Here is a 19,363-nt window from a genome sequence, read left to right on the forward strand (position 1 = left end):
GCATGGGTCGAAATAGCCGAGAGTGATCAGTAGTGTCTGGCTGTTTTGAACACTGGCACTAGAACAACTTCAAATGTGACATGCGGTTTGCATATTCGGAATCTAGCGCGTCTGCACGTTCTCCCAATATCCATATTACCGGAGGGACCCGTCGGCCACCGGAGATACATGCCAACACAAGTAAGCAATTCGTGCTTTTGGGTCGGTTCTCGTCACTTCTTGTGAGGGTCTGCTAGATCTCTGTGGTTTCATGGGTAATATGCGGCATAGAATTACGCAGCAGAGTTAGGAGATGAAGATACACCCAAAGATCACCACCGGAAGCTTCTGCAGTGACTCACAGTGACACGAGAAGTGACTAGAACACTGTCGGAACCGTCGATCGGTTTTTCGACTCCTGTTCAAACACACCTCACTTTGCGACAACGAAACCAACGCATTCGTGACCTACAGAGCCTACCGGTGGTTCTCTATATACCAATATCGACCCTGGTACTTATTGGTCAAGAAAGTAGGGAGTCACTGGATATGCCCTTTCTTCATTACCCTGAAGTCGAACGCCGAATGTAAGAACTGGACTTATAAAGATTGTAGTTCTTGGAAACGAAAGGCTAATGGAAATATATATTTGTACTTTCTGCACTTAAAGCTAATGCTGCATTTTCTTGTTTTTATGCATTTCTTTAAGTGCTTCACCTGAGCAGCTTTTAGCTAGATTATAGGTACACTCATGTCCAAAATTATTGTCGCGTCTTCTTGTAAGAATATAATTTGATAATGATTTTGTAGGGTACTTTTAATACTGATACTATGTGTACAATCGGGAAATGTATATTTGTGGTAAATTTCATAAGAAAAGAATCATAAATACGAAAATTAGAATGAGTAAAACAAAACGTTGCTAAATGGACAAGAAAGTTTTATTTTAGTTTTATTGTTCTTATTTACAGCTCTTTTGGCATGAAATTTGCCACATACATGTCTTTGCTGATTATACACATCCTAACATTGTAAGAAATACCGAGCGAATTCGTTATCAAATTATATTCCTACAACAACATATTTATAGACATGCGACAATAATTCTGGATATGAGTGTACGTTTTCTTTGAAATAAGGCAAAAGATAAGCGAGTTTGTTCCTGTTTCTCATCATTGTACATTTTAAAATTTAGTTTGGTGCCTTTTAAAAAGCAGGATTTGTTATGAACAGTACTATATTTGTTATGATCAGGGCACCGGAGCAATTCCGAACAGAGATATATATTTCAGAAACCAGCAGTTTTGGTCAACAGGGTTATTTTTGATGTTCTTTAGCATTTTGTTAAGTAGAACATTCTCCAAACTTTCTATAGACAAAGTATCTAAATTTTATCTCTGAAAACATAAGAGTTACTTATACTGCAAGCTTAAGTGTTGGTGAACACCTCTCTCAATATTTTCTTTTTAGTTTAACGTCCTACGACTAAACAGCGTGCCAAACATCTTGGCATTTGAAGGCGGCGCTCCGAGTTCCCTTTAAATGCTGCTAGCAAATGAGAGGATAGCGGTATTGCCACGTTTATTTTGTACACATCCACCTCTATCCTCTGCCACCTGATCGTGCTGTAGTTCGTCTGCTTAGCCATAGCCACTCCCCTTAACACTCGGCAACGTCGCGTCAGACCTTGCGTTTCATTCGTTTTATTCGTTTAGCTGAAATGCCAAGATGTTTGCACAGGCTTTAGTATACACCAAGGCTAACGGGTGCCCGGTGATTGTAAGATTTATGATAATGGTGGAATGACGAAAGTGCGAGAAAACGGGAGAACTCCGAGAAAATCCACGGTCACGGTGTTTGTTCACCACAAAGCCCACTTAACGGAAGATGAGGTCAAACTAGATATCCTACGCGCTAGAGATACGCAAAATAGGATATTTCCAGTTAATTTCATTTGTCAAATTAGGAAAGGTTAATTGTTGACATAAATTTGTTCTGAGATAACGAATCAAAAAATCTCTTCATGCTTAGTATCTAGACATTTTGTTATTTGTCTTCCTGCATCTTTACATTTTGTTACTGTCTTCCTACCGGGTCGGGATCCCTCAAAAAAAAAAAAAAAAAAAAAAAAAAAAAAAAAAAAAAACCTTCCTAACTCAACATACATTTGGACACTTTCTCAATAAAACTGTAATATGTCAGAAATTAATTGATAAGACGGAAGATATATTTAATTAACTATTATTTGAATACTTTGTAAATTGTTTATATTTTAAAAGAAAATAAAAATTGAATTCTCAGACTGGTGTTGGTAGGCCATTCACGTATCTTTAGATCAATTAAGGATGTAACGTAACAACTTAAAATCATGGTGCAGACAGAATATTCTTTCTATAAGAAACAAAACTTATGTTCTGTAGCAATATATTGGCTTAAATCGTAAACACTTCCTTCTTTGGGAGAAATCGGGAAATTCTTGCAATGTTAAGGTAAGAGGAAGAGTAATGACGTCACCAAAAAAACTAGTGAGAGAAGGTAGGTGGACTGATTTGGTACAGAACTTGAGTGAGGATACGTATGTCCATAAAAGAGGCAATATCTACCTCATCATCCTAGAGGAAAGAATTTGGAAAAATGAAATGAAATCTTTGAGTTTTACGTCCCATTGTTAGGCTAAAGGAGACGGTGATGATGAGTAATGAATGAAATGGTGGAATGAAGAAAATGGGAGGAAACGGGAGAACCCCGAGGAAAGTCACGCACACGGTGTTGGTCCACCACAAAGTTCACTTGGCGGGGGCTGAGATCGAACCCGGGACCCCAAGCACCAGAGGTGAACGCTCTACCACTGAGCCACCGCGGCTCTCCGGAAAGAATTTGGGTGAGTATAAAGCTGGATCATGACTTACTAGGGAAGTACTAGAAGTGGTACACCGGATTCTGCATGTGTTATATATCGTTGGAAAGGTCACACCAAGTACACCTTACATATAAAATATCTCGCTTGAATGGGGCCTGTAGGCGACGTGGCGACCATTTGAAGATCAGAACAAGGCACGCTTCGGAATACCAAAAAACGTGGACAAAATAAGAAACCATGATGTAATTGTTTTGAGACGTGGTATATATAGGTTTAAAAGGTAGCTGAATACAAATCTGACATCAAATGTTTACAAATCAAAATGACGGATTCAACATGGCGGACACAAATTACAAGAAATAAATCTGTGGATCTGAAATTAGGTATACAGAGATAAGAAATCTATGGATCTGAAATTAGGTATATAGAGATATTCGACGTCGCTATGTATGAATTCGATACCAAAAATGTAAAATTCAAAATGGCGGACACAATGCAAAACGTTGCTATGGAACTTAAAGCATGTAGATAGAGGTTTTCGTGGTTGCGGAGTATGAATCCAATGTTAAAAGTGCAAAATGCAATATGACGGATCCAATATGGCGGACAAAAAGTGCAAAAGAGACGAGATCACGACTAGTCTCGGTGTCGGTACCATTTCAACTCATGAGAGTTGACATTTATTATACATATGGCTCACAACTATACACAGAATAATGTGAAACCGGAAAGACAGTTGTGGAATCAATGGTCACCACGCTGATCTTCCAATGGTCACCACGCTCTCTACAGGCCCCATTCAAGCGAGATATTTTACATGCAAGGTATACTCGGTATGACCTTTCCAATGATATATAACACATGCAGATCCCAGCGTACCATTTCTAGTACTTCCCTAGTTAGTAACACTTTGCTTATATTTGACTCAAAAAGACCAATTTTTTCTTCTATCAAAATTCGTATCTTGAGTATGATTAGTCATTATACATTAAGTAGCAAAAGGCCAAGCACCAGTTTTGGTTAATTAACAAAATCTGATGTCCTGAGTTTCATTTAATAAATTAAGTAATTTCCATTCACACACAACAATCTAACCCATTTGTCAGAACTAATCTGAACTAAATGATTGAGATTGTTATAAGTATATATATTAATACCCATGCTAAATATATTATTTTCTGAGCTACGTATAGGTGAATGCATGTATATCAGCATCAGTGCCGTACCGTGGAGGATCAGCGCCCGGGGCGTCCCCTGTACATATGAGTGAGGTCGACACACCAGCCGCTAAGCGCCACCATGGTTGGCGCGAAGCGTAAGAAAATTTTGAGATATAAACCCTACTTTTCCTTGATTTTAAGCACTTTTTATTACTTTTTCCTTTTATTTTATATATATATCTATATCTTTTCCTTTTTCCTCCCGAATATTGTGCCTCCTTACTTCGGTGCCCAGGGCCGTTACCCCGCTTGCCCCCTCCCTACGGCACGGTACTGTTGAGCGTCCAGATTTGGATACAAAGTTGACATACAATAAAATTACACTTGTTTAACAGGGAAATATCACATGGAAATTTGATCTTACAGTACATCAGTATTCTTTTTCTTTAAAAATAATCTAGTTCTATAATTTTTTTGAAAATATAGATAGAAGTACAGTATTTTACAATTATTTATCGTCTTTTCGGGTGAAGAATCAATACCCATTCAATACTACAAAGACGTAGTGGCTTGTAATATTGGACACTCTGAAAACTTCTACCTCTCCCAACAAAAATTTCTGAGTGCTGGCCTGACTATTACCGATTACTTTAACTCATTCAGGAGTTCGGTTACGTTATATTAAGCAGATTATTCTATAGATTTCTTTGTTTGAGATGATTCCTCCTGTTTCTGATAGTCCGGCTGCGAAATTACTGTTTTTTTTTTTTAAAGGAACCACCATATAATGTGAGATGCCTTTTATTACATATCCTCATATTTTCTTTTACGGAATATATAACAACTACATATTTTTGACATTATTGAATTACTTAAACTAAGAATGTCATGAAGTTGGCAACGTTGGTATTGTACTGGGATGATAAATTCCCATATCTCCCAGTGCCTAGATCCATTAGTTTCCCCCACATCTTTGTATGTGCATTCATTTCTTCCCCAAGCCAATGTCAATTTCCTTCTCTTTACTACTAAATCTATTCTCCCCCTCTTCCCATTCTGGTATCTGCAGTGTTGCTAATGCATTTAACACAAGGATTATTAAACTTTCTGATAAAATTTTAACATCTGAAACTTTTCTGATCAAGTAATTTAGGTGTTTAGGAGAACACAAAAAAATTGTGGTATATATACCATTACTATGTTAGGAATTAGGAGTTAATCTAAATGTAAATACGTGCTAGATTGATTTTCGAAAATAAATCACACCTTTAAAATTCGTGGGAAATAATAAAAAGGTAATACTCAAATAAAAGCCGCTCCATTAAAATTATTTTTTTTGTTTGTGTGTGCCCTGTATGTGATTCCCTTAAATCATTAGTAAATATTTTTACAGAAATTTATTGAAATTATTGAAAATTTTATTGAAATTTTTATCAAGATCGATCTGTTGGTTTAAGAGTTATTGAATAAAACTTAGTTACTTTCATTTATATATATATAAATGAAAGTAACTAAGTTTTATTCAATAACTCTTAAACCAACAGATCGATCTTGATAAAAATTTCAACAAAAATGAGATTCTGGCCTGGGATGTGTTTTATAATTTTACTTCGAACTTAGGGGAGGGGGAGGGAAGATATATAAATCACCGATATTAGTGTCGAATTCATCATTTTCGGGGTCACTGAGATGAACAGTGACACTTCCGATGCCATTTAATTCCAAATTCAGTTCCGAAACTTCAGGAAGGGGGAGATATATAACAATAATCGAAAATGACCGATATAAGTGCCAAATCCATAGTTTTCGGGGCCGAATGCACAGTTGTTTTCGGCTTGCTATCCAGAATGTAGCAGTTTGAATTTATAGAGGAAATTTATTCACATTTAAGTTTATTCTATGATGTATTTTCATACGAGCTGTTCAGCAACGCACTACGTTCTGATTGCCTTAGTTCCTTACCTTGATTGCTGGACGTGTACAGAGTTTGTGACATAAGACGCATAACCATAATCTACCCTTGTGTTGTGTTGTCGATGTGGGTTTCCCAAGGGACGTTGAAACAGACATTTCATTCTCACCATATTAATAATTAAAATCTTAATTTTGATCACACTCATTTTGAGTCATCATGTACTACATTCCCTCAACCTCTGTCTCCTTTTTTGGTGCGAGCGGTCTAGGGTTCGATTCCCGGTGGGGACACTCAGTTGAAAAAGTGTAAAAGCTTTTTCAGGTCAGCTATCCTGTGTAAGGTTTCCCTGGGTTTTCTTCATTCCCACCAGGTAAATGGCGGTATGATACCTAACATACAGGTCCCAGGCCGTTTCCTCCTTTTCGCAATCCTTTCTTCCTTCCCTTTCCTTCGATAGTGTAATCGTCGAGGGACATAGTTCCTCATACGTGAACGGGCTAACACGGCCATAAATGCCGAAAGCCCAGAAATCTAATTCCTAATCATAATCCTAGTGACGGGCTAACATGGTCATAGATGCCGAAAGCCCAGAAATCTAATTCCTAATCATAATCCTAGTGACGGGCTAACATGGCCATAGATGCCGAAAGCCCAGAAATCTAATTCCTAATCATAATCTTAGTGACGGGCTAACATGGCCATAGATGCCGAAAGCCCAGAAATCTAATTCCTAATCATAATCCTAGTGATGGGCTAACATGGCCATAGATGCCGAAAGCCCAGAAATCTAATTCCTAATGCTAATCCTCTCTCTCCTTTCTAATTTTATACCCTGTTCCTTCTAGCGTCAAAAAGTCCACATTCCATCAGGAGCGCACCCATGGGGATTCACCCAAGAATGTTATAAAATACAGGATCCTCCCATGTGTATCTTCATCCTATTATATCAATGAAGTTAAAAAACAACCGAGCATCAGCACATCTGATTGGCTATTCTCGTTTCCGCCATCTTCTGATTGCCTGCTTTCGTTCCCGCCATCCCGGCTCAAAACATTGCGATCCTATCGGGTGGAGTGGGCAGAGTAGGAGTGGGAAACTGACGAATGGCTTCAAGATTTTGTTGTAAGGGCAGATCCTTGGATTCACCTTGGATTCAAAACTAAAACTTTGTAACAATTTTTAAATAATATACTCGTATTTCGTCTGCACCAGGAATCAAGTCTCGGAGGGTCCACCAAATCCAGGTCCTCCTCAAATCTTGTTGACTTTGGACTCTCCCCCAACGAAAATTTTTGTTTACGTGTCTGCATTACATCTACCGTCGTATTTCCTATCCTTTTGTTCTGTTGTAGCTTTCTTGTCATTCCTCCAATCAATAAATAATGTTTCAAATAAAATCTTTCAGTTTAACGTTCCACGATTATGCGGATGAATAAGGCAAATGAATAATGATGGAAGACGGATGAATAAGGTAAATAAATAATGATGGAAGAATTGGTGGAATGAGAGGGTGGGAGGATACGGGAGTTCCGAGAAAACCCATAGACACGATGTTGTCCACCACAAACTTACTTGCTCGGGGATCGAACCAGGGACCTCAAGCACCAGAGGTAAGCACCCTGGTTCTGAGTGACCGCGTCCTCCAAATAATAATGTTTCAAGTCACCACAAGCACATAATTTTCTTTAATCACATTCTAACAAAATGTGTAAAATTGTAGTAGCTTTTCATATTTTTGACGTAGAGGAAAAAAATAAAGGTAAAATTTTCAGATCTCTAGAGAACTGTTTCTATGAGATTAGTTTCACCAGTATCTGAACATATTAACATATTGGGCCTTATGCAGAGTCGTTTTGACGTATGATTATCCTTACTACTGCAGAAATCTTTGAGTTTTAATTACGTCCCACGGTTATGCCGGTTAGGCTAAAGGAGACGGTGATGATGAGAGGTGAATAAAATGGTGGAATGAAGGAAGTGGGAGGAAACGAGAGAACCCCGAGAAAACCCACGTACACGGTGTTGGTCCACCACAAAGTTCACTTGGCGGGAGCAGGGTTTGAACCTGGGACCCCATGCACCAGAGGTGAACCACTGAGCCTACGCGGCCCCATGTATTAGTCGAACGCTTTAGTATTGCACTAATCACGCATCAGAACAACTCTGCATAAAGACCATTATTATTTTAAAAAGAAAGTAGAGATGAAGAAATAAGGATCCCGATCAGTGTTTCTACCCAGCTACTAAGTAAAAAAGAAAAGCTCACAACAAAATAGTGGATGAAAAAAGTTTAAATCAAGTACACAAAACTGTATGGGGCAGGCTTCATGACCACTGAATTTTATCCAGACATTCGAGACATTTTTTTTTTTTTAGTTTCATTACATTACAATATATATCTTATTCTACGTATTTTCAAAATCTAGGCTCCTTATGCTAAAACAAAGTATCAGAATATACTTACTGTAGTGATTCTTGTGTTCTAGCTTTCTTGCTCTTCACGTATACAACCGATGTGATTGCAATCACCACTATGATCATTGCACAAGCACAACCAACAGCTACATAGAATGTTCCACTAGATGTCACTAGTGAACCTGGATCTAGTCTGATGGAATCATTCCGAGGTGTTGGTTCTTCTGTGAAAGACACAAAAATACAAATATTTAAAAACAACTACGTGCGAATTTATAATTTGATATTATACAACGAGCAGGTTAAATTTAACTACTGGAAATATTATCTATGGAAACTAAAGTTTATCTGTAGTACACTTCTTAATTACTATTTGTCAGCTAACCATTACGACGTGATTATTTAGCCTTCCCTCAGTGGCAGATCTAGAAAATAAAAACTGGAGGGAAAGCCACAACCCAAACTATGATAGGTATATCATGAATTTACTATAAACTTTCAAAAATATATCAATAACAGCTAAAATTATTTTTGTCTCTCAAGAAACTGCGGGGTTTAGGGTCCCCGGCTCCGGCCTAGATCCGCTACTGCCTTCCTCATTGGTTTAGTTACTAGAGCGCGTTGTAACATATCACTCACGAAAAACAAATTAAGCTGATAGCGGAAGACTGCAGCCTCGTTCGCTGTTATAAACAAGGATGTTATAAATGGAGGATCTGTCCATATGTATCTTCATCCTATTAAATCGGTGAAGTCAAAAAACAACCGAGCATCGGCACGTCTGATTGGCTACCCTCGTGTCTGCTATCGTCTGATTGCCTACTTTCGTTTCCACCATGATTGTTGGTTCAAAACATTGCGATCCTATTGGGCGGAGTGGGCAGAGTAGGGGTGGCGAAACTGTGACGTATGGCTTTAAGATTTTGTTGTAAGGGCAGATCCTCTATTTTATAAGATCCTTGGTTATAAAGCAGCAAGTGTTTGACTTGTGCTGCGATCTATCTAAAGGCTACGTGTTTCGAACTTTCTACAATAGCCTTGCAGAGTGTGAATGGTAGGCAAAGCGGGTTGGTTATATGTGCAATACGTTAAATAACCCTTTCTGCAGGAGTAGTGCTCATATGTGGTTTAGTATGTGATGGTGATACAGAAAAATACCAAAAGAGTAAATATGGGATTTTATGTACGTTTAAGATTCAAAGAGTATTAATATTTTAGGCGTTTAGCATACTCTAATTTAGTTACAAAGTCTTTCATTTTTTGGTGATTTTTTACTTTCGTTGCATCACAATTTAAACGATCTAGAGTATTGATTTCCCTGCCATCAAACTATAACCAAATTAAAAACCGTAACCCTGAAATTATATGAAATTAAAATACAGAATTTTCATACAAGAAACGATAAATGTAAATCACATAGGACCCAAAAAACTATTCAATACTACTGGAAGACTATTTTTAAAACGATTTTGTATCTTGAGAAACGTAATAGAAAATGGTTATATTTGCAATTGTATTTCTTATTAGAATTTATTACAATTTATTATAATAAAATTTATATTTGTTTGAAATGTTTTTGTCCTTCTACAACTATCAATTATTCTTATTGTCAACAAAGTCTGTTTGAACCTAATTCAATGCAGTATGCACTACAAAGTGAGTTTGCTGCAGTGTGCACTTTGTACGTGAGATCCCAGGTTCGGTTCCCATAGAAGAGAAACGAATGCACTACAGTAGTTTAGATCCGATTTTAATCTGCAGATCTTGTCACATATTCAGAGGTTGTTCAGCCTACGTTTGGCCGATTTCGTTCCTTCCCCCTCCCGGGCAGAATGGACTCACCCGACTGGCTCGTGGCGTCCTGCAGTGTTGTGCAGTGGCTTCTTGGGAACGGAGTTGTTTTTCCGCGAACACGACAATAACGCACAAAACAGGACCATTGTTGTGAGTGTTGTGTTAAATTTGTTTCCAAGTGTGTGGGTTTCCGCTCTGTGACCAAAATGCCGCCCAAACTAAGCCGGTTTTGACAAGGCTATGTTGCGATTCTTTATGACGCCCACTGTGTTTCTGTCATTAGAAAACAGTGCAAGAAGAATGGTTGCAACATCAGTTTAAGTGGAATAAAAAATGTTATTAAAAAGTACAAGGGCAACGAAGCTCCACCATTTGGATCACCAACGAAGTTGCCTAGGAAGCGGGAATGCACCAAGCAGAGGAAAGTTCGCAAAATGGCAATGCAAGAAAATCCGCCACACAAATGTGTATGGCTAATCGTCTTGACGTGTCTTTGGGGACTGTGAACCGGACGTTACACCATCAACTCAAGCTGGAAAAAGTCATGAAAGCTCGCGGCCATCTTCTCACGGATGCCCACCAAAAGGAACGAAAGTGTAACGGCCGGAAGCTGTACGAACGGCATCTGGCAAAACAAAGGTGGATGTACGTCGTAACGCTCGATGAAGCATGGATTTATCTTTCCGACTGCGGCAAACCGAGATCCATCATGTACCGAGAGAAAGGCGCCAAGAACTTCAGAAGGTGGGTCCGCGTCTGTAAAGAATCCTTCCCAAGAGGGTTCATGGTCGTTACTGGCTACTGTTACTTAGGTAAACTGAAGATTCGTAGGGTGGTGAAGAACTGCCAAATAAATTCGCTGTATTTTCAGGAGCAGATCATGCGGCCGATCTAGGAGCATGAGATTCCAACAATGTACGGAAATGACGCCAATCTGGTGCGCATTCACATGGACAAGGCCTCATCACATACCTCACGATCGTCCCTCGCATTCTACAGGGAGATGAAGGAGGCAAGTGGTATACAGGTGATACCTTTCAATGAGGTACCTGTTAAATCTCCAGATGCAAGTCCTATGGACTATTGTGGATTTGAATTGCTGAAGCGGGCTTTGGGAAAATGGCGTGTGACAACCGTGGAAGGACTTTGAAAAGCTGTGCAAAGGGAATGGGACAATATTCCCCTCCCAGTTCTTTAGAGAAGCCTATTACAGTGGAAATTACGCTGTCGGGCTATTGTTAGGAACCAAGGGAAACACATCGAGCACTTACGGACCTGGCGCCATGGATTCTTCTAAATTTTTAGGTAAGTCGAAATTGGCTAAATGTAGACTGAACAACCTCTGTAGCTTTACTGTTTGAAAAAGGGAGATAAATAGAAATCAATCAAATCCAAGATCCAAGCATTTCAGACTAGATTTTTGTAATCGGGCTTCACTCCGGCTCAGATTAACTCTACTCAATGGTGCTCATTCTCACTAATCTTAACGATGTTCACGCTAGTTCAGACTTACTATCCTCAATGGAGCTCACGCTCACTATAATGCCAATGAGACTCACGCTCGCTTACTCACTACCCTCAATGTGATTCACTCTCACTAATCTCAATGATGCTCACGCTAGCCCAGACTTACTAAACTCAACGGAACTCACTCTCACTACCTTAATGGGGTTCACTCTCACTAATCTCAATGACGCTCACGTTAACTCAAACTCACTAATCTCAATGGAACTCACTCTCACCAATATGAATGATGCTCACGTTAGATCAGATTCACTATCTTCAATGAGGTTTGCGCTCACTAATCTCAATGATGCTCACGCTAGTTTAGATTCACTATCTTCAGTGGAGTTTACGTTCACTAATTTCAATGAGGCTCACGTTAGCTCAGATTCACTATTCTCAATAGGGCTCGCACTCCCTATAATGTCAATGAGCCTCACGCTAACTTACTCACTATTCTCAATGTGACTCACTCTCACTAATCTTTATGACACTCACGCTAGCTCAGACTTACTATCCTCAATGTGGCTCATTCACTAATCTCAATGACGCTCACGCTAGCTAGCTCAGACTCACTTAGGGCTTACTCTCGTTAATCTCAATTAGGGTCATGCCAGCTCAAACTCACTGTTCCCAATGTGGCTTACTCTCACCAATTTCAACAACGCTCACGCTAGCTCAGACTTACTACCCTCAACAGAACTTACTCTCACAAATCTCAATGACGCTTATCTTAGCTTAAACTCACTATCCTTAATGAGACTCACTCTCACTAATCTCAATTACGCTCATGCCAGCTCAAACTCACTATCTTCAATGAGACTCACTTTCACTAACCTCAATTACGCTCACGCTAAGTCAGACTTACTATCCAAAATGGGATTCGCGGTCACTAATCTCAAAGACGCTCACATTATCTCAGACTCACTATTCTCAATGGAACTCACGCTAACTGACTCAATGACACTCACGATAACCCAGACTCACTAAAATTAATGGAATTCACTATTCTGAATGAGGCCCACGTTAGCTCGGACCCAAAATTCTCAATGGGCCTTGCACTCACTATAATATCAATGTCTTACGCTAGCTTACGCATTATCCTCAATGTGGCTCACTCTCACTAATCTCACTGAGACTCGCCACTCTCAATGAGATTCGCTATTTTCTCCGAGAATCATGCTAGCTCGATCTCATGCTTATTTACCTGGTTGGAGTCACGCTAGCTCGGGCTTACAATTCTTAATCTCATACCCACTCGTACTGAAGCTTACTAACCCACACTAGGGTCTCTCAACTCTTGAAAATGCCCGAATTTCTCTTGAATTTTAAATCCGGACTGCATTTATATGATACCGTTGGAAAGGACTTAAATTCAACCAAAGAGAAGAAAAGCAGTCAAATGTGTAGTAAATCTACCAAACACTTCCTGGTTTGCGAGGAAACTGTCGAACTTCACCTGCACCGCACAGAAAAGATGTACAAGTTAACCAAGTGGGCATTCCCATTCTATATATTGCCGGTAGCCTGTTTGTTGTTACTGTTTCGGTACTGCAACATATCCATATTAGGTCAAGTGCTCACGAGTGACGAAATGTGGACCCAATATGACACTCTCTAGCGTAACAGACATTGGTTATCATCACGTGAGTCTGTGCCTCACACCTCAAGACCACATCTGTACAAAGCAAAATACTGCTCTATATCTGCTAGACTAATAGCCAAGTGGTACATTACGAGCTCCCTTCACCAGCCTACATTATCTGCGCACCTGTACTCGCAACAGTTGCAACAGGTGGAATATACATTATCCAATCGCAACTGCGGTGTAGGGGGTATATCTCGACAATGTGAGTCGCGCGTAGCAAGGGCAACTAGAAATACCGTTTAGCAACTTGCTATGAGACACTGTGCCATTCATTGTACTTTCCGCATCTAGCGCCATCAGGTTGTTACTTGCTTCATTTCCTGAACAACCACTTTCATTGAAAATATTCGACAATGAGAGAGACCTGTGCCAAGCATTCATGGACTTCTTTGCGTTCAAGACCTCCGAGTTTTATCGCCAGGGTACTGCGCAGCTACAGGAACATTGGTCAAGGTTGCTGGATGGTGATTACAGTACAACCCCTCAAATCCGAACCCCGGAAATCCGAAAACCCGGCAAATCCGAACACGTTCTCAGGAGAAAAATAAATAACTACAGCTGGAAAATGAAAAAAATATATATATATTTAATCACACAAATTTAGTTTTTTAAGGTTTTAACATTTTTAGACTTAATGCTTATTCAAAATCATTATCTAATTATATTCTTACAAGAAGACAGTTATAGATATGCGACAATCATTTTGGACATGAGTGTACACCCGCCAGTCAAGGTCACTGCCCTTTCGACCACTGGGCCACCCTGTCTAACCTCAGTCGTTGTTTTACCGCCAATTCAGTGACGAAATAAGTACGTAATATTATTTCCCGCGTAATCCGAACCCCCCGAAATCCGAACAAGCTTCAGCCCCAATTAGTTCGGATTTGAGGGGTTGTACTGTATTTCGAAACTCAACGCTGAGTACCATGCGCTGTATGTGTTTGTGACGATTATGAACGGTATAAACGTTTTTTGGTTCCCCTGTAATTAAAAATGAAAGAGAAATGAAATCTTTAAGTTTTACGTCCCACGATTATGCTGACTAGGCTAAAAGAGATGGTGACGATGAGAAATGAATGAAATGGAGGAATGAATAAAGTGGGAGGAAACGGGAGAAACCCGATAAAACCCCCACACACGGTGTATGTCCACCACAAAGCACACTTAGCGCGATTTAGGATCGAACCTGGAACCCCATGCACCAGGACTGAATGCTCTACCACTGAGCCACCACGGCCCATTCCATGTAATTACAGTAAGAACAGTACCTTAATATGTGAAACTGTAAAATTTCCTTAAAAGAAAAAACAACGTGATTTTAAAAGGATTAATTGTGATGATAAATTGGAGTGAAATATCTCGATTCGATTACCGATAGGTGTAAATATGATTCAGATTCCACTGTAAGCTCACACCTCATAGATCTGGTGGTGAAAAGGAACATTCAACTCCAAATAAAAGGAAATATAAATTTATTTGTTAATAAGAATCTATTTTAAAGCAGAACTGTACAAACCCCGATCCTCGCATATCCTGAAAAAAGTAGAGAAAAAGGAGAAAACAGCCTTCTTATAACAATTTTTAAATTGTGGTGCGAAGTAAGAGGCATTATAGGAATAGTTGTTTCTTTCTCTTCTTCTTTTTTTTTGTAAAAAAATATTTTTCGCCTCTTTTAGCGGCGAATGAAGCAAGATAAAAAAAAAAAAGGAGGCAAGATACGAGCAAAAGAGACGGCCACGATATTGAACAACTAAGATAAATCACAGGTTGGCGTTAGCAGCTACCGGTAGAACAGAGAGAAGGGAATCCCGTCCTCTAGTTTCACTATATTTTCCTCCTTTTCACTGTTTTCATGTCCTCTCTCGCCCAACGAACCTTAATTTCGTTTTATCCAACTTTTGGAAAACTCAAAAGATTTCTTCTTCCTCGTACTTTTATCGCATTTCTACTACTGCTGCCATCTATCGAGGAAACGGAGAAACTAGAGCGCCGAGTGCTTAGCAGGGTGCAAAAAGAAAGTTCAACAGATATTGGTTAGGAAGAGTTTTTTTTTTTCTAATTCCTAGCATTCTTGGAAGTCGTGCATTTCTTCTTTTTCTTTCTTTGTTTCCTATTTCAACGAAGTTTCACTTTTCTCTCGCCTTTTTTTTCCCTACCTCGTTCCTTCTGCTACTTTCATTGAGAAAAGAATGTGAAAAATTGCCTTCTAAGACAAGTGTTACTTTTTTTTGTGTGTGTGTGTGTGTTCACCTTTTAAAATGAATTTAGTGCTGAAGTGAAGGTAGTATTGCAATAATAATATTATTATTGACTTTTTGTCGTTCTTGTGAAACAGCTTGGAGCCTGTTTTACTGGCACGTGTCGTACAATAGTGGTGTCTGATTCAATTCCCCGTTGGGAGTGCACATCTCCAACCTCGTGTAAAAGTGGCTAAGGAGAAACCTTGCTCGAAAATAAGAATTTCTTCACTTAAATAATATGATAAATAATAACTTTTCAGTGGCCGAGTTTGAGAAAATGTCGGGTTATCTGAAATGGGGTTACAAAAGAATAAGTACAAGTGTTTCCTCAGAAAATTCAGTATTGTACTTGTATGTATTGGTTGTTTGAGAATACAACTGAGAACAAACTGTCCAATTACCCTTAAACAAAGGAAAGGTACATACTATATGAAGGGATAGAGCCTTTACTATACATGAAAATGAACATTAATAAATACACACTGTACAGTAATTAGCCTGATAACACAGACCTAAGAAAAATACCCGGCAATGACCTTGTACGGATCTGCGCACGGAGTTTTTTCCCGCCCTGCTAGTGTGTGACCGAGTTATCTGGACTGTCTGATTATCTAGTGCCGAAGTTTAGGGACTCTACTATATTAGACAAGGATCTTATAAAATAGAGGATCTGCCCTTACAACAAAATCTTGAAGCCATACGTCACAGTTTCGCCACCCCCTACTCTGCCCACTCCGCCCAATAAGATCGCAATGTTTTGAGCCAACAATCATGGCGGAAACGAAAGTAGCCAATCAGACGATGGCAGATACGAGAGTAGCTAATCAGACGATGGCAGATACGAGAGTAGCCAATCAGACATGCCGATGCTCGGTTGTTTTCTGGCTTCATCAATCCTTCGTATTAGGTTTCGACGCAATATGCCGTACTTTTCTTTCAGGTTTGTTTTCAGACTTTTCTTGAAAACCTAAAATCTGCGAAGAATAAAAAGGGTGAAATAACCCTACACCCACTCAATTAAAAAAAAAAACTTTCTATGATAATTTTCGTAAAGCATTTATTCGGTGGCGGATCTAAAAAATGGGGGTAGGCATCCAGAACCCATACTATAAAAGGAATATCATGAGTTTACAATTTTTCACTAGTCTTGCAGAATTTTCCAACTTCACTCTCTCCCGATGAATATTATGGCTCGGTTGGATATTGATATTGGGACCTCAAGTATTGTTTTACACATTGCGTAACAGAAAAACTACAACTGAAACTGCTGTATATCTAATGTTTCAAAATTTTCCAACAAAGAACAAAAGACAACGCTTACTATAAACATTCAAAAAATATATAAATAATACTTTGAATCAGACACATAGCCAGGATTTCGTGAAGGTAGGTCCGTGACATGAAATACTGTGATCATCAGACCAGGAGCTCGATCATTCTAAACTATTTTACTGGAACATATATTGGTTCGTTTAGCCAGGATTTCGTAAGTGGGGAGGGTCGTGATATGAAATTCTGAAGGCTCAGGAGCTTGATCAATGTAAACTACTTTATTATCAACATATATTGGTTTGTTAGGACAATAAAATGAGGATATGTTGGTAAACATTTTAATAATAAACTATGGATAAATCTCGAGTAATAAAAGAATAAAAAAGTAATAAAAATATTTTACAATATTTACTTTCCTTTCTTTGCTGATTCAAATATAACAATTTTCCTTTCATTATGATCTCAACTATTATGAAACTTACATATTCACTATTATAAAAAGTACCTACTCAATGGTGTCTTGTAAAATATTCTACATCTGCGTTCCTTTTTCTGTTGAATCAAATGCTAATAGAACTCCTTTTCCATATAAATTTTTGTTGTTATTATTCCGTCAACTACTGTCGGTTCCAAATGACACGTTAAAGGAGAAGTAGAAAATTGTTTTTGAAATAACATGTTTGATTCTGCAAGGATGCGATGACGAAAAATTATGATAAAAAATGTCCACGCTGTTACTCAATGGCACTATGCTTTCGGAAGCTTGAAATCTCCCTGACTAGGAGCAGAAATTCTGAGAATTCTGTAACTTTTCTAGAAATTTCAAATTCCCTGACTCTTTCGGGATATCTCGCTCACCTCGCCACCATGTATTGCAACTAATACAAATCTCCTCATAAGAAAGAGTGACCAGAAGCTTCCTGTAGATTTTTTTAAAAAAAATTTTTAACGATGATCCTTCTTTTTCTCATTTCATTTTGTTTCATCCTTCCTTTATTTTTTTTTCATTTCTGGTCTCTAAGGGGGAGTCCGGACACCCCGGAGCCCCCTTGGCTACGTGCTTGCTTTGAATTATTTTCGTCATTCAAAAAACTAGTGGTGAGTGTTAAACTCCCCCGGCACTGGGCTGGATCCACCACTGTATTTATTCAATTTTAATGCACTACGACTTACATGTTCTTGAAGATTTCAAGTCAACTGAATGAAATATATAAATATAAAGGTAATCAAGAAAGTTCTGTGGCTTTTTCTGGAGGTCTGTGTTCGATTAGCCCTCACACCGTGAGTTGCAAGCGAATTGAGATAATGCGAAGAGCACTTGTTGATGTGGATATATCCAACATACTACCTGGTTGCGGCAGTTCAGTTACACCTTGAACTCGCCTAACAACAGAGTGAACATGGGATCTCCACAGAGCGTCAAAAGGGTGTGTATGCTGTACGAGTTCAAACTGCGGTCAAACGCCGCTCCACCGGGGCGGAAGATATGCCACGCCTTTGGTGAGGGCGTCGTGAATACGCGGATAGTGCAGCGGTGGATGGTGAAAAACTCGAAGACGCTCCACGTGCTGAAAGATCAACACATGTACAAAATGAAGATCTTTCCATGCCGGAATTGAGGCGAACAGTGGAAAGACACAGGGCCGGATTTAGGGGGTACACCGGTGCAGATGCATCCCCCTTCGTTATAAATATAAACTATTTAAACTGAGAAGCTAGCAGTAAAAAAAAAAAAAAAAAAAAAAAAAAAAAAAAAAAAAAAAAACACTTTCTGAAACTTTCTCCTGTCATGTTTATGTTTGGGGTTTAAAAGAAAGCAGAGTTTTGCAAAAGCAATAGTTTGAGTCGATTTTCTAAAGGTTGGAGTAAAAGGATTCACTATTCACCTAGGAATACAATATTCCTTACTCATACCACAGATGTTTAAAGGCATTTAAACATCAAATTTAATTCAAATGTTGTGGTACTTATTGGTACACTCCCGTCAGAAAATCCTGGATCCAGCCCTGGCCAGACATGTGACGAACTGGGACTACAATTCAGTGTGAGTGGAGAAACCATTCGGCAGCACCTCCATCAACTTGGGAAGCTCTACAAGTTGGGTCGATGGATCCCACATGATTTGAGTCCGGGCCAGAAGGCAACGCGAGCAGACATCTATGTTTCTTTCTTGTCTCTACTGAGGAAGAAACCATTTCTGGACACGGTATTGACATGTGATGAGAAGTGGATTCTGTACTTTAGTCCAATGGTGTCCACGGCGCCATCACCATTGGCAAGCGTCCTATGAACCGATTCCAAAAAGCCGAAATCAGAACAAGGTTCTCCTGTGTGTTTGGTGGACTATTCGCGGCATCGAGCATCGAGAACTGCTACCAGCTGGTCAGAGCATCAATGCAACTGTGTACTGTCAGCAGTTGAGCCGTGTTCAAGAAAAACTCTTCTAGCCAGCACTTCTGAATCGCAAAGGGAGTCTCTTGCACTGAGAAACAAATTGTAGGTGCCGTACTTAAAAAGGTAGGTTACATGCGTAATTCCTGTAGTTTCTAGACTTAATGTACAGCATATGTATAACTG

At 39.2% G+C, this 19,363-nt stretch overlaps 1 protein-coding gene across 1 annotated transcript in view; it reads right to left on the bottom strand.

The window, feature by feature from the left end:
- LOC145683121 (tyrosine-protein kinase Dnt-like) overlaps positions 1–19,363 on the bottom strand; it is a 554,239-nt gene that overhangs the window by 36,373 nt on the left and 498,503 nt on the right. The window contains exon 5 of the mRNA XM_081754483.1: positions 8,379–8,553. Within this exon, the coding sequence (XP_081610609.1) occupies positions 8,379–8,553 (175 nt within the window). The remainder of the gene's footprint in view (positions 1–8,378; positions 8,554–19,363) is intronic.

This window comes from Thermobia domestica, chromosome 4, assembly GCF_964235325.1.
Source record: "Thermobia domestica chromosome 4, izTheDome1.hap1.1, whole genome shotgun sequence".
Classification (NCBI taxonomy): Eukaryota; Metazoa; Arthropoda; class Insecta; order Zygentoma; family Lepismatidae; genus Thermobia; species Thermobia domestica.